The sequence below is a fragment of the Sylvia atricapilla genome, chromosome 3, assembly GCF_009819655.1.
Source record: "Sylvia atricapilla isolate bSylAtr1 chromosome 3, bSylAtr1.pri, whole genome shotgun sequence".
Classification (NCBI taxonomy): Eukaryota; Metazoa; Chordata; class Aves; order Passeriformes; family Sylviidae; genus Sylvia; species Sylvia atricapilla.
Window position 1 is genome coordinate 89,992,530 of NC_089142.1, and position 15,400 is coordinate 90,007,929.

The 15,400-nt window shown below is 43.9% G+C and overlaps 1 protein-coding gene across 3 annotated transcripts in view; it reads right to left on the reverse strand.

Annotated features, from left to right (window-relative positions):
* Positions 1–15,062, reverse strand: part of EML4 (EMAP like 4) — a 145,864-nt gene extending 130,802 nt beyond the window's left edge. For all 3 annotated transcript variants that reach the window (XM_066316112.1, XM_066316111.1, XM_066316110.1), the window contains exon 1: positions 14,733–15,062. In XM_066316112.1, coding sequence (XP_066172209.1) covers positions 14,733–14,757 — 25 coding nt within the window. In that variant the 5' untranslated portion in view covers positions 14,758–15,062. The remainder of the gene's footprint in view (positions 1–14,732) is intronic.
* Positions 15,063–15,400: the final 338 nt, after the last annotated feature.

The window sequence follows — 15,400 nt, forward strand, 5'->3', positions numbered from 1 at the left end:
CTTACAAATGAAGTATTAAGCTAAAAATATTGATGCCTTAATTTCAGATATTTCTATAAAATCTATATTCTAAGGGAATATACATTTTTCATAAAATATATATTCTAAGGGAATTAAGTTGGCTTATGTTTTCATTTCGCACACAGCACCAGTAGAATGAAATTTAAACACATTTTCTCATCTGGAACATATGCATAACTGCATTAATAAGGCCAGCAAGACAAACAATGATAATTAAATGGGATAATTATATCATCAGCTGATTTCAAGTTTGAGGTTGGTTTGGTTAAGAAAACAGTTTGTTTGTTCACAAAAAATGTTTGTTGATATTTGATTTTTGAGACAACACAATGACATAAGTGGACATGTAACATTAGGCTTGCTCAGAAGGCCTTGAAAAGGAAAATCCGTTCCGTCTTTTCACACCCCCTTTCTGAGAATGGCAGGAGAAGGACAGGAAGAAGCAGAGGAAAAGCAGCAGAGGGAGAAGAAAGTTGCTGGGATTTGCAGAGTACTGGGATGTTCAACAGCATCCAGCTGTCTCCCAGCTGCTCCACTGCCACACCACGTTGTTTTCCCTCCCTGACAGCATCTGTCCTGCAGCCACACCTCAAGGAGATATTTCACCTCTGGGGTGTGCAGTGAACCACCCGCACCCAGCGCGCTGGCAGAGAGGAGCTCCACAAATTCCTCTTTGCAAAGGGGAACCAGAGCACAGGCTGGCCGTGCTGGGCAGCACACACCAGCCAGGCACCTCCTTTCATTTCTTTACACTGTGTTATCTTTACAGTTTCCAAACCAAGTTTTGAGACCGCTATCTGTGCGCTCACTTCCGCACATCTTCCGTTCTCCAGAGATACGGAGACAAACTGGCCCTCCCAGGAACCTCCCACACAGCCACTAACAGTGACCCACCAAAGTCAAAGGCAGAGGTGGCACTGGTGCAGCCCCCTGGGCTCCTTGGGGAGAGCACAGCTGAGCCTACAACACTCAGCATCTCAAAACTCCTCAGAAAAGACTCAAGGGTTTCTCCAACATGACTAAAAGAAAAGGTACTGCTGTCCCCCTGGCCACGTGAGAAAGCAGCTACCATGTGATAAACCACCTAGCCTGGCAACTCGGATTAGGAATTAGCAGAAACACACTCATTATGACATTGAGGGCACACAGCCAATCCTAAACATTTCATACCAGCAATCATTTGGGCTTCAAGTACTCACCTTTCGTTTTCCTCACCCTACTGCCCTCAAATACAGCCAGTACTCAGTATTCACCTGAAGAGGGGTAATAAAAGCAGGCTAAAACAAAATAAGTAAAAAATTCTTTGCTTCCTAAGAGGGAAAGAGTCACACTCAGGAGGCACATTTATTACCAGAGCTGTCTCTCACCAGCTCCCTGCAGTCCTCCAACACAGCTTCATGCGCCACATGGTTTGAGCCATGGGATGTGTCCAGCTCTTCCCCCAGCACAGCAAGGTACCATGCTGATGAGCTTACACACACAGAGAGCAAAGCACGCTCCCCAAGGCAGCAGTGCAGGCCCATCCTCCAAGCAGGGAATGCAGCAAAAACACCACCAGAGCTTGATTCCATCTGGCTTGCCCTTGCTGGCACTTTCAGAAGTGTTTTTTGTACAAACAGGAACAGTGACCTACTAAAGGACTACGAATTTCTGCCTCAAAACTAAAACTGAGGGGGTTTTATAGTAGGTAGAAAGTAGATGAACTGCTCAATATGCAGCTTACTCAAAGGGCAGAAGAAAAGTGAAATGTAAAATGAGAGCAGAATGCCACACAATGAAAAGATCACACTAGGTAACAGAAGAGCTGCAGTACCTCTTGGTAACTGTAACTAATCTATATGTCTACTACAAGTCACTTGTGCTGCATCAATAAAAGAGGCAGTACTAGAAAGCACCTGGTACAACTGTGTGTTCAATTACAAAACCAAAGTTTCCTACTAATTACACTGACGCATGTGAGTTCAAAAAAACACCCTCAGTAATAAAGCAGATACAATATACTACACACATGAAACAGCGAGAAATCATTAACTTGAGCACCACAAAACATAAATATTAGCCATAAAAGCAGCAGAGAATCTCCAGTGATCTGATGTTGCACTTCCTTCTAAGTTTCATGTTGGGCATGTGTAATTGCCGCAATAAAAGTCTTTGGAAAAATGAAATACGTCAAACAAAACAATCAAACCAATAATGATTAACAAATAAGTGGAATATACCTCAGAGTATAAAAAACTACTATAAATGCCTTTATGACCATTTGCTGTATGTTAAAAAAGTGTATCTGACAAATTTCTGAACAAGCAGAAACCTACCTACTTACAGTGTTTTACTAGCATGGAAGATGGTCCCCCGAAGCTTTTAGTACATAAGCACGCATGAAAGATTAGAAGAAGAGAAGAGGGTAATGAAGAAAACCATATGGCAGCCATTATCTTATTTAATAAGAAGGATGGTTCTTGTTAGAAGAGAACTGAGGGGCAGAACCTTGTTGGATTAAGCAGTCAGTATAGAGCCACAGCAGCAGCACGCTCCTGCTCCAAGATCCCTGGAAGTGGCCCAGAAACACATCAAGTTATCAGAGCATCAATGTGATTGTGTCTTCCATTTTGAGAGTACAAATGGTTCATGCAGCACAAGAGGTAAATGATTAAAACCTATTCTAACACCTGTTTCCATGAGACTGAAAATTGTTTCTGTAATGCTGAAACCACTAGAAGTCAGCATCTAAGGAGAGATTAGAAAGAGGGTGACATGAAATAAAGTAGCCCATGACAAGCATGGGGAACATGACAAGCATGTCACACACCACTTCAAGAGCTTTCCAGCAAAAGCTTGAAGTTAAACGGCATTCAGGGAAAACCAGAAAGTAATATTCCACATGGAATAAAAAGTTTAAAAAAACCCCAAACAATCACAACAAGGCACTCACAGAGGTACTGAAGAGGGAATGGGTGGCTCTACAAAGCTACATAGCACTGGACAACCTAGGTATTCATAGTGAGGAGCACATGTCACAGCAGCCTAACACAACCCAAGTTGCTCTGCAGGGCATCCCTCCAGCAGCTGCAGAGCTTGCTTGTCAGCAGGAGTGTCAGCATCACCAAGAAACCCCCCGAGAGTTCACCAGGGCGGCTCCTGCAGCCTCCAACTAGAGGCCTTCCTTCCAGGGGCAGACATTTTCCTTCCCCTTCCCTGCTATAACACTGCTTGTTCACAGAAAGTCAAAACTGTATGTGATATGTAATTATTAGCATTACTCCTATTTTATCCAACCACATGAAAGTCTCTGCTGTCACACCACCCAGCTTCCCTTCCCTATACACCACTTAGCGGCATCTACAGGGGAAGCGGCCAAGAGAAGCAGAGATGGTTTCCATCTCCGGAGGGGTTATCCCAGATCCTAGTGGGGACCTGGCTCTGCTCCCCACTGTGACAGTGTCCACGAGCAGCACATGGCTCAAGGCCACCAAGCAGCTGCTCTTCATGGAGCTTGGAGGAGAACGTAGGGTACAACACAAACTGTGCACGACAGAGAAGGGGGGATGGCAGCACATACACGTGACAGCTGCTGAGGCAAATGAAAATCACTATGAAATGGCTGTTTCTGCACCCCTGTTTCTCAATAAAGAAAGATGCAGATCAAAGGCAGGAGTCAGTACCCCAGGCTGTTAAGGCCATACTTCAACTCAAGGGTTGGTAACATCCTGGAGTAATTAAGCTGATGAAGAAAACTGGAGTTAAGAGTCAACAGGCAATTCTTAGATGACATCAACCCTACCCGTTTTTTCTCCTAAAAATGCATATCCAAAGGTTATATGATAGTACAGAAGAGCTGTTTGCCAAAGTGCAGCCTCTTGTTCATTTTAGGCAAGTCACTTCTTTCTAGTAAAGATTTCTATCTTCCTCTGCCTGTTAACTAGTTTAACTTTGAAGCTATTTTGAGTTTTAACCCATTCGCTGTATGCAAAAGAACTCCGTAAATAGCAACATGACAAAGACCAAAAAAAAAAAGCTATTTCAAAGTTAGCCTGAAGTTTTTAAAACCAAAATACATACTGCAATGCCTAAGATAATCAAGTTATACTGACAGGAAACCAAATGGTGCATTAATCACATTTAGAAAAAACAAGTCCACATAGGGCTGTACTACATAAGAGATATGTTATATATAAGGTGGGGGTCAGTCTCCCAGGAGACAAAGGATACAACACAGGAAATTGCATCAGGACAGGTTTGGATTTGATACTGGAAAAAGTTCCTTCAATGAAAGGGTGGCCAAACTTTGAATCCTTTAAATAAAACTGGGCGAGAGGGTAGGGGGATGTCAGTGGGTGTGTTACTAAATATATGTACATAAGCAGACACCAAACTCTGGAAATTTCCCAGTTAGTTCTGGAAACTAAAATAAGGACTATTAAAATTTCATCTGTTTAAATCACTTCAATTAAAGGCTGAAAGGCAGATATAAGTGTTCTTATCAAAAACAAGCCTGCACAAACTGACAAATACAATTTGGACTGCAAAATACTCTATGCAAGTTTTCTTGTCAATTCTCTTTCACTTTCCTGCAATTCCCTGACATCTTATCTATAGCTTTGGAAAAAAACATCCCTTTGTGATCTATAGAAAACAAACAGCAAATGTTGCCATTCATTCAGAAAAACAAGCAGCCAAGTTAGAGCCCTTTTGCTGGTAAAGCTGCTGCAGCTATAGGAGCAAGAAATTGAAATTTCTACTGCAAATAATAATTAAGTAAATGCAGATAATTAAAATCATGTTAGCAAGAATCTCTACACACAAACCTGTATTATTTAGCTAGGCAGTAACCAAACTGATAGGCAGAGAGTGAAATGAGGTAAAATCTCCACTCCAATAATGCCCCAAATATCTTAATCCAGTAGTAAACAACTTACACTCTTTGTTTGAGGTGGATGATGACTTCAACATTTGACTACTGAAAGTCAAATTAAATGCTCTCCCAACTTCGTATTTTTCTACAAGTAGAGTGCTATACACACATACAAACATTCCTGTAGCAGAGCCACAAGCCTGGCACACACACACAAAATGAATGATCAAAAATCCATTCAAAACTCAGATGACTTGAAATAAAGAAAAACTGGTCACCTATCTCCAGTTCAGTAAGCAGGATGCCAGATTAGAGTCCCACACAATACCACACCAACTCACTAACAAATTATCCCCATGAAAAACAACATAATATTCCCCCAAACAAATATTTCCTCCATTTGCTAATGTCCACCATGACATTTAATCCATAATAAACCCTTCTGCAGTATACTATGATCAAAGATTGGTAACATCCAACAACCTGATGCCCACAGCTTGAATCCTCCCAAAGCTTAAATAACAAACAGCTACTAACATCTAAAGGTTTGGCATCTAAAAATAAAAAATGGAAGTCCACATCATGAATAAAGTGGGACTGTTTTTCAGTTCTTGCTGGGGTGGTTCTAAACTTCAGAGTTGACAAATTTGAAGACTGCCAGCTTCTACCTGTTTTCTTTGCACCTACACCAGCTAGCACACAGAAGCTGGAGGCGTGATGTTAATCTCACACAGAAATCATCTCTACACTTTGACAATTTTCCAACTGAATCACAAAAATGAGTATCAGCACATAATAATATTGCTGCCTAATATGCTGGATAGACTTTGGAAATGCACCACCCAAAGCTCCGTAGCACTTGGAGGCCAGCAGTTGTGTCTTCCTATTCAGAGTTTATGCCAACAATTCAGATTAGTTACTCTAGCAAACCGCACAGGAATAGTGTCACACTGAAATATCACTTCTAATGAACCACTAATTATCCCAATGAAGTGTTCAGGGTACAAAAAAAAGTGTTTTACAAGAAAAAGAATCTGAATTTTTTACTGTTTTCTACAACTATGCCTAAGACCCACTTTTCCCTATGTTTAAGAGGCAGAGAAGCAATTTCTATTTTAAAAGCTCCTTTGAAAATATCTCAAATCACTCAACTCTTTGTTTATAACCAACACTTCATCCCTCCAAGCATCTTTCAGAAAATACTACAGTTACAGATTATAGAAAATACAGAAAAAAAATCCAAATCTGGAGAAATGTGCTGCCAACATGTCCTCTTTCTTAAATATGGCATATAATTTTCATGGAAGTACGCCATCATTAAAAGCTTAGAAAATAGATGTTCAGATGGACTCAATGCTGCTTCAGGCTTATCCTGTGAAAGAATATAAAAAATAAATTAAAATTATAAAAAAAAAGAACCAGAACAAAGTTTGTACTGCCTGTTATTGTTCCTCTTGCCTCATGGTTTTAATGGGCATATTTAGAATTCAGAAAGCTTGCTTGCTTCCACAGCCACACAAACCACTGATTTCCTGCCAGGTCTCTCTCTGATGGCATTTGCACAGCACACGCTGGGAGAAGAGGGGATAGCAGTTCAATGAAGAATTTCATAGTTAAACAAAGTTGTAATTACCTTCCTCTTAGAGCTCTTGTCTAAAGAAGCTAAGTGATACTACGCAGACACGAGCATTGCCATTTCCCTCAATCTTGCAGCTGAAACATTTTAATTTATAGTTCCTACCTCTGGAGGTTCCTCCTTTCCACACACCTCTCTTTGGAAATACCAAAAAGCATTTTTAGAAATGTTCTTCTGAAGTTCCATTCAATCAAAGTGCACCCAAACAACTCCCAAAGCGTACCAGCTGAATGCATGTTCACATATCTGGAGTGGACTCTGCTCCCAGAGAACCCCAGATGGAGGTTGTAGCAGTCACCTCGGAATTGCTCCTACTCAAAGAGTGATTTCACCAAACCAGAGATGTGCAAGACAATATTTAACAGCAGTGCTTTTCCTTCCATTCCATGTGGCCAGGTCTCCAACACCTATGCTCCTAGAAAGGGATTTGGTCAGTTGTGCCCTACTTGAAGTACAATGTCAACAGTATCTACAATTCAAAGCCACTCCAAAGTTTGCCTATTAGTTGTAGAAGCCAGAAGTATTGGAAGATACATAATAAAGACTTTAAAAAAAAAATTACTCTGGGGAGGTGACATCCTTCCTCAAAAACTGAACCTGTGAGACTGCGCTCTACTCTGCCATGTTTACTCTGCCATTTTGCCAGTGCAAATCTTGAGTTCTAATGAAGGAAAGATCCATATAATGCACACACAACAGGAAACATCATAAGGACATGGCATGGTCTGCTTGTGACCAAGAATAAGGGGGACAGAAACAAATTTGAGCCCACCCTGCTGCTGTTCTTTTCTACAGTGATGGGCACAAAGCTTGTCAGAACCCTGATGTAAAAGCAACATTTTTCTTTTGTTCTCAGTAGAGAAAAAAGTAACACATAGTAAACTGTAGGGAAACGAATAATTCTACTATTCATCTTATGTATATTTGGGATTGTTAAATTAGTTATGCATGTGCAGGCTTGCTTACCTCAGCCACAGGACAAATTCAAACATTTCTAGTGCTCTTATGTCATAATTTCATTAAAAACCATAAAAGTGGTGAAATCATTACCTCTTTGTTTGGACAGCAAATATAAATTTCATGTCAACAGCCATTTTCTCGCTTTTGTGTCTCAACTCAGAATGAAGAAATCCAACTCTTTTGTCTTTAAAATTATAAGGTTCTCATGAAAACACATTTTCATTTATTTTAACTAAATCACATTTCTCGATCTAACTAATTTACAGCATCTCTTTAGGGAGCCAAATCTGGGGCTTAGAACCATTCTTTTTTCATTTATCCGCTGGGTTTCAAACTCCCAATTTTCCCAGAGGAATATGAAAGCCTGCCAATTTAACTTGATGCATTAAGACTGTTTACACAAATCCAAAATACAATCAAACATAACCCAGTCTGGTTTCAGCCTCTCCCTGTCGTATTTTTTAAGCTCAAAACTGGCCAGAGAAATGGGAACCAGCTCCAGGCTGGAACACTGCATTTACAGCTATGAGTGGAGCTTCAACAAAACAAGAGAACCAGGTGACAGATAATAGTGAGCATTTTTCTTCAATTTCACACATTGGAAATTCCATGTAACTGTACAAAAGAGATCACATCCAAAATAGATCTTATCCATTTACAGTGCATAGCTGTTGTTCCTGCTCCTGTCCCTCAAACTGCATGTCTGTTATGCATAAGAGTCACTCACGTACAAGCAGCCCCAGAAAGAAGAGATATTAGATACAAAAAGTAAACCTACTTCTACAATAAGACAGATTTGCACTCAAAAATATCTTGCTTAAGAAGCCACAAGAGCATGCAATCCACATCACTAGAAGGGGCAGAAAGGCAGTGAACACCACCAACCAAAGGAAGAAACTGGATTCTCCAAACACCTGGTAAAAGGTAGCTGTCCTTCCCTACCGACAGCACTGTCACGCAAAGCAGAGCAGCACAGCCACTAAAGAGTCAGGAAAGGGACCAAGAAACCAGCAGTTAAAGAACAACAAGACACAGCTATATTTAGTAAACAAGTTAGGCTGAAACTATTGAGGATAAGCACAAGAGGCAACCCACTGAGAGCCAAAACAATCAAAAAACTTAATTTAAAAAAACTTAGCTCATTCAACCCAGTAAGAAGACTTAGGGCAGAAAGCTTAAGAATACTGTAGCATGAATATTTGCATGACGGAGCAAAAAAAAGCTAAACAAAAATAAGAAAGGGCGCAGGAAGGAGGCAAAATGAGAAGAGAAAAAACTTCTTATATGTTCCAAGATTTAGCAACAAACTGAGATTTTTAATGATGATGGTGCTGCTCTCCACACCCCACCCTTCCACCAACACCACCCATCCACTTTCATTAACTGAGTGATCAGTTCAGAGTCCAAGCTGCTCCATGGACACAAGTTTTTTCAATCTGAATGCCCACATGCGCTTCCTAAAGAGCACTCAAACTCTCAGAAAAAAATTACACATCATCATGTGGTGTCCAGTTGTCCATCCTTCAGCATTCAATTAAAGAAAAGTCCAGAAAACTAGAATTCTGCATCAATTTAAACAAGCAGATTAAAAAAAAAGTAATTCCTCTTTAAACCCCAGGTTTACACTTGTTTACAGAGAGGAAAATTGAGGTGAGTAGTGGTTCCACCTGAGCTCATAAGTAACTGCAGAAAGATTTCTTGAAGAGGAAGTTAGTGAAGCTTACAAAAAGTTCTTTAGAAGGTGATTTTCGCCTCCTAAACAGAAGAACGTCCCTGGTAGAAATGCTCAACACAAGCAAGAGCAGAAAGACTTGCACTGTCATCATACATGCCATGAGCTATAAAATTAATTATCCTCTAACAACCTTCCCATTACGTGTGGGTAAAACAGGAACAACATTCTTGGCCTTACGATTGCATTCATTAAGGATTAGGTTTAGCAAAGACCTAAAGAGAGAAGGGAAAAATAAACCTCAGTAATTGATACAAACCATACCAAGAAGGGAAGCAGCTCTGAAGAGCAAGGAGTGACATGAAGCTCACCCTGTACTAATAACACAATTAATAATAATAATGCTGCTTACAAAACAAAATGTTGCTTCAAAGAACTTCTAAGAACACTGTTCTTGACTAATTTTTCCCCTCTTACGTATTTCATGATATAAAGCATAGAAGGGAAAAAATCCTTTCAGAGCAGGTTTTTCAGACAAGAGACAATCCTGTCAGATAACTCTACTGCCGTATCAAAATAACTCAGTTAAAGAGTATGGAAAACACACTGTAAGGCTAGAAATGATTCTAAGCATCCCAAGCACGAAAACCTTTCTGAAGGAGAGAGAAATTCTAAGAGGAGTTCTAGCAGGCTCCCGTGTTTGAGATACTACTCACAACGAGAGCAAATATTGCCAGTTACTCTGAGCGAAACCAGGATTGTTTTTTAAACACACAATCCTCTGCTTTTCAGCTGGCTAGAGAGCAAAGAGTTCCTCCTCACTGCACATGAACTAAAGACCTCTTTAGCAAAAGGTGAGCCGCCGCCACCGAGTTTCTAAAGCAAACAGCCTGTTCCTCCCTTGCTGCTGGAGTTTAATCTCCCCTGGCACCAGTCAAGGCCATCCCTCTCCGGCAGGGGAGAATGATGTCCTGCCAAAGTCTTTATTTTTAAGACGACCAGCACAGTGACAATAGCACACTAGCAGAGCCCTGTGAATTAGGCTGAGCTCGCTGTTGCTATGAGCAATTGCATTGCAGCACCACGGCCACTTCTGCAGTCTAGACGGGCAACGATAAAACTTAATATTCTAGCCCAAATAAATGACAAATACCCCACACACTCATTTTTCTCGGTAGTGAGCCCAGCCAGAGATGAATCATCATGCACACAGGCTTTCCAGGCTCACTGCACCAGCGACCACAAGATCCTCTCTGCTTGAGCCCTGTAGCAGCTCTGCCCCCCCAGACTGGGGGCTTTGGAGAAGCCTTACTGGGCTTTAGCAAAGGCACAGGTTTGACAGACACTGCTGGTTCCTCCAGGGCTGAGGAGCAGCACACACTCATAACACTGCCTCAGAACCAACCCGACACAGACAGCTTCTGCACAATGCCCAGGAACAGAAATGGGGCAAAAGGATATGAACTTACCTCCATGCCAGCCCTTCAGTAAGTGGTTAGCACATAAACTGCAGTTAGCAGCAATACACACACAGTGACAGAACAAAATGTAGATACTATACAAAATGATAAAAAATAATCTTTTATGTTACGTCTCCAGTTCTTCCTCCAGTAACAACAGCAGAGCAAAGCACTGATCTCCACTTAGTAATTTCAGCTCTCCTTTATTTTCTATTTCTCTGAAAACAAAATGCACAGGCTCAAAGGATCTTTTTTAAAAATCCTAAATTGTTCTGATTGCCTGAGACTTCAAGACAAGAGCGATTTTAATTTCTCTGTGAAAATATTTTCTACCATAGAGAATCCTTCCAAAAGACTCCTTCAAACCTTCAGGGCACCCTGCACAGAAACCATGATTTGAAATCAGAATTTTAGACTTCTCCATTTTTTTATGAGGTACTATTCTCCCACAGACTCCAATAATGGAGATAGTCCTTTTGAAATGTTTTATTCCACGTTGTTATCGCACACTGGTGAAAACTTGGAAAAGGCTGTAGTGATTTTTTTTAATATAATCTGATGAATGTTTCCATATCTTTGTTTACCAGGAGTTATTGTTACAGAGTTCAATTAGCAGAAGCTTCCTCAGAAAGGAAAACAATACAGCTGCTAAAAGCAGTGGAAAACTGTCCAGCAAAGCGCACTCACTCCTCACCAGCCCCTGGCAGTATGTCACAGCTGGCTCTTCCGAAGACTAAATCTAGATCTCACACCTTAGACACGACCCAGCAAAGTCACTCTCAGGGCTGACAGCGCCACCTGGTCCCACTATCCCCAGCTGAAGGCTCCCACTGCTTCCTTCCCACCGCCCCACATGCTTCTCCCACTCCCTAACAAGCCAAGCTAGGCAGAAACCCACCGAACACAGCAGGGGCAAGGCAGTAAAGTAATACAATCCCTGCTGATACCTAAAAATCAAAATCGTTATTGGCAAAACTGTCAGTGTTCGGCAGCCCTGCAGCCCTCTGATGGGCATGTCTGAGCCAGTTTACCCAGGGCTCACAGGCACCAGCGAGACAGTGGAAGAGACACAGGGCAGCAGCGCAGAACAAACAGGAGCAAGGGATGAAGCAGGACGACGCTTATTGACAGCCTTAGCTGCACTATTTCCCACATGGGCTTTTTTATTTTTGCCTTTTTTGTTTTTTTCCCCTTTTGCTAGAGCTCCCTGCTTGACTCCTTTGGCAGAATCAGCAGCGCTTTCTCTGCCCTGATGCGTATCTGTTTTGATGAGGACCCTGAGAGGCAGAGGAACTTGGCAGCATCAGAGCCAGACGCCCATGCTGTGCTCCTGTCTCAGCCAGGGCACACGGCAAGAGCCCAGGCGCCCAGTCCAAGTTCACAGACTTCTTGTTCCCATTCAGAAGCACATTCTTTGACTTCGAGGGACGCATGTGAAAAAGCAGATGGCCAGAATCCATTGAGCCCTCTGACAACCGTCATGTTGGCAATGCCAAATGTGAGATACAACTGTCCTACTTGAGACAATAAATGGGATTCGATTATCACTATGATACTCCAAAGGTACTGGGAAATAACTCGGTGCTTTATCAAAATAATCGATACCTATTTCAGCTGTGCAAGTTAACTCATAGCATATAGATTTTTTTTACTGTATACAGAAATTGTATATTCGTAAGTAGAGTGCTACATAAGCACTTACTAAGCCAATAACCAAAACAATTTTCTAAATTACATATAAAATGATTTCTTTCATCTGTTTATTCTCATAAAAATTTCAACGTGGAGGCCAAAAGAAAACAGCTGCGTAAAGTATTTTCAACTGCAAGAGACATGCAAGAAGGTATTTCTGCCTGTGCTAGAGGGCACAATCTGTAATAACATTTTGCCTTCCAGATAATGACAAGAGGCATTAAAAGGACAACTTGCTCTCTAATAAGCTTGCTTGACTGGTTGAGCATGCACATACATAGACAGCACAGTTTTGCCAACAATAATTTTAATTAATTTTTACATTTCATTCTAAATTACATTAATTTATGGCCTTCCTAAAAGACATTTAGCAGACAGCTAATTAAATTCAAGCCATTAGATTTTAATTAGAGACGTTTAAAAAAAAAAAGGGGGGTCTCAGAACAATTCACACATCTTTGCGAACACTATGTGCTCATTAGCAGCTAGAACAGCCAACAAGTGATTATAAATACAGAAGAAGTCTAAGCAGCATGATTCAAACCTGGAAACAAAAAAGTCACTTTAAGTTTCATACTTCAAAGCAAAAGATTCTGGGAATGCCCTCCTCTCAGCCCAAATCCAGAAAACCTCTGCACATCACAGCTTGCCACAAAAGCAAAATCAAAGGCCAACCAGCAGTGAATATCATAATACACATTTTAAAAGGCTGAGCTGAGCTTAATCTTCATTAAATTCACATGGAATCACAACGCTTGCCTGAATAAACAGTGAAACAAATTAAAGGTCCAGATGGAGCTCCCCCTAATAAGACACACGGGACGCCCCAATGAGCCCATCACGGCTCCAGCACAAGGCGCTGGGCCACCCGAGGTCCCATGCCACTGCCCACTGAGAACCTCCACGCAAGAAAGCAAAGCTTTATTATTTCATCATAATTGAGTTTTTTCTACTTCCAACAAAAACGAGCTATTTCTAAATATCGACCTCACGGGACCAATACCGCACCAGTTAAAAGCAATATCGGTGTGCTTTGATATGGTGATCAGCTCTTCTGCTGGGTTAAGAGGTTCATAAATATTAACCATGGCACATTTGCATATGTCACCCACAGGCGCAGTCTTCCCTCAGAAAAGCGGGAACAGGACCCGTACAATTCCTCCATGTGTCGCTTTCTGATGGCCAGATCGAAAATGGCCATGGCAGTTACTTGAGCAAGGACAGTATACCTGGCAAAGGGCCAAGCTACCAAAGCGTACTGTTAATTATGGTGCACCAGTTTGGTTTGGAGAGGTGCCCAAAATGCTGGAGTTGACATTTCAAAAACCTGAAAGGTTAGGATCACACTCAGAAGTATTTAAATGAGTCAATTTTTCCAGAAAATTGAGAACTATTCACTGTTACTACAGATTTTACGGGAGTGATGTAAAAATAAATTAATCTTATTTTTTAAGAGGCACAGATTTATTATTCTACAAAAGATGGAGTGAGTTTGAGCACGAAATGTCTGCAATAGACACACCACCACTGAATATGGTGAAAGCAGCAGGTAGGCAGCACTGCAAAGCCAGTGGTCTTGTAATTTACAGAAATGGAAACTTACACGGTTTACAACTCTTACATTTGGATACACGTTCATTTCACACTTGTAATCAGCACAACCCGGCAGCACCACAACCAGGCAATCTGTCCCCCAAACAAGTCAAACACCGTGCTGGTGGAGTATTTCTGCGCCAAGAAACTGGTGAGAATTTCCCGCAGCCTTCATAAAACCGAAGGAAGGCAGCGTAGTTTTATCAGTTTTCTGGCGACAAAAACAAGCAGTAAATATTTTCGATCACGCCACGGCTGCGGCAGAGGAACCTGCCGCCCAGGCAGCCAGGAGGGCTGCTCGGGCGCACGGACGGATGCTGGGGCAGCGGGAAGGCGCCGACTGTCCCGTTAGCGTTCCCGCGGATGCCACCAGCGCCCCCAAGTTTCCAGGGGTGCTGCGCTCCCCTTGGAGCCGCTCTGAGCCGGGACCGGGCAGAGCTGCCCGCGGCTCTCGGTGCGACACCGTCCCTCCCGCCCCGGAGCAAAAGGGAGAGACAAAAAACCAAAAGAACATTAAAAAAAACCCCTCAAACAACCTAAGCCGAACCACCAGCCCAAAGCCAAACTACTAGCTCTGGGGAAGCGCAAACCCACGGCGAGGGAAAAGAACAAAGAAGGCAAGTGCAGCCGGAGCTCTCGCAACAGATGGTTTGAAGCTGACCAGATTTCGCGCTGGCATCCCCTCCCCTCCCGCCGCGGGCGGTGTTCGCACGCACCGGCCGGGCCGGCCCCGGGCAGCCCCAGCCCGCGGCTCCGGCATCCCCGCCGGCCGCAGGTGCGCGCCCCGGGCCCCGCCGCACGGCGGGCTGCCCGCGCCCCGTCCCGTCCCGTCCCGCCGCCACTCACCCAAACTCCCGGCGAAACCGTCCATCTTGTGCGGGGGGAGGCTGGTGCCGCAGCCCGAGGCGAAGCCGCCGTGGCGGTCGGCCGGGACAGGTTCATTCACCCGCGGAGCGGCGGCAGGCAGCGGCGGCGCCGCAGCCCGGCGCTCGCAAGCCGCTCGGGGCAGCGGCTGCGGCGGCTCCCGGGGCAGCGGCTCCGGCGGCTCCCCGCGCTCGGCGGCGGGAGGCGGCTCCGGCTCCTCCTGCTGCCGCTGCTGCTTCTCGCGCTGCTGCGGGGCCGGCGCTGCCCGGCTCCGTCCCTGCGCCGCGACCCCAGCACGGCGCCGAGTGCCGAGCTGCTCCCGCCCCCGCCACCAGCGCCGCCCCAGCGCCCCGTGCTGTCGTGCTTCCGACTCCGCCCGCCCTGGCAGCCGCCGCTTCCCCTGCGGGCGGCCCGGCCCCGCAGCTCCCGCCGGGCAGCGCCCAGCGCCTGGGGCAGGGGCTCCGGCGGGGCTGCCCCGAGCGGGGACGGGACGGGACGGGACGGGAAGGGCTGCGGGGCTCGGCCGGGCAGCAGCAGCGCTGGGACCAGCGCGCCTTCACAGGCGTGGGTCGGCCAGGAGCAGCGCCTCGGTTTACCTTCAACAGCTTGTGCTGTCGGGCGGGTCTGGGTGGGTTAATTGGGAGACTTAA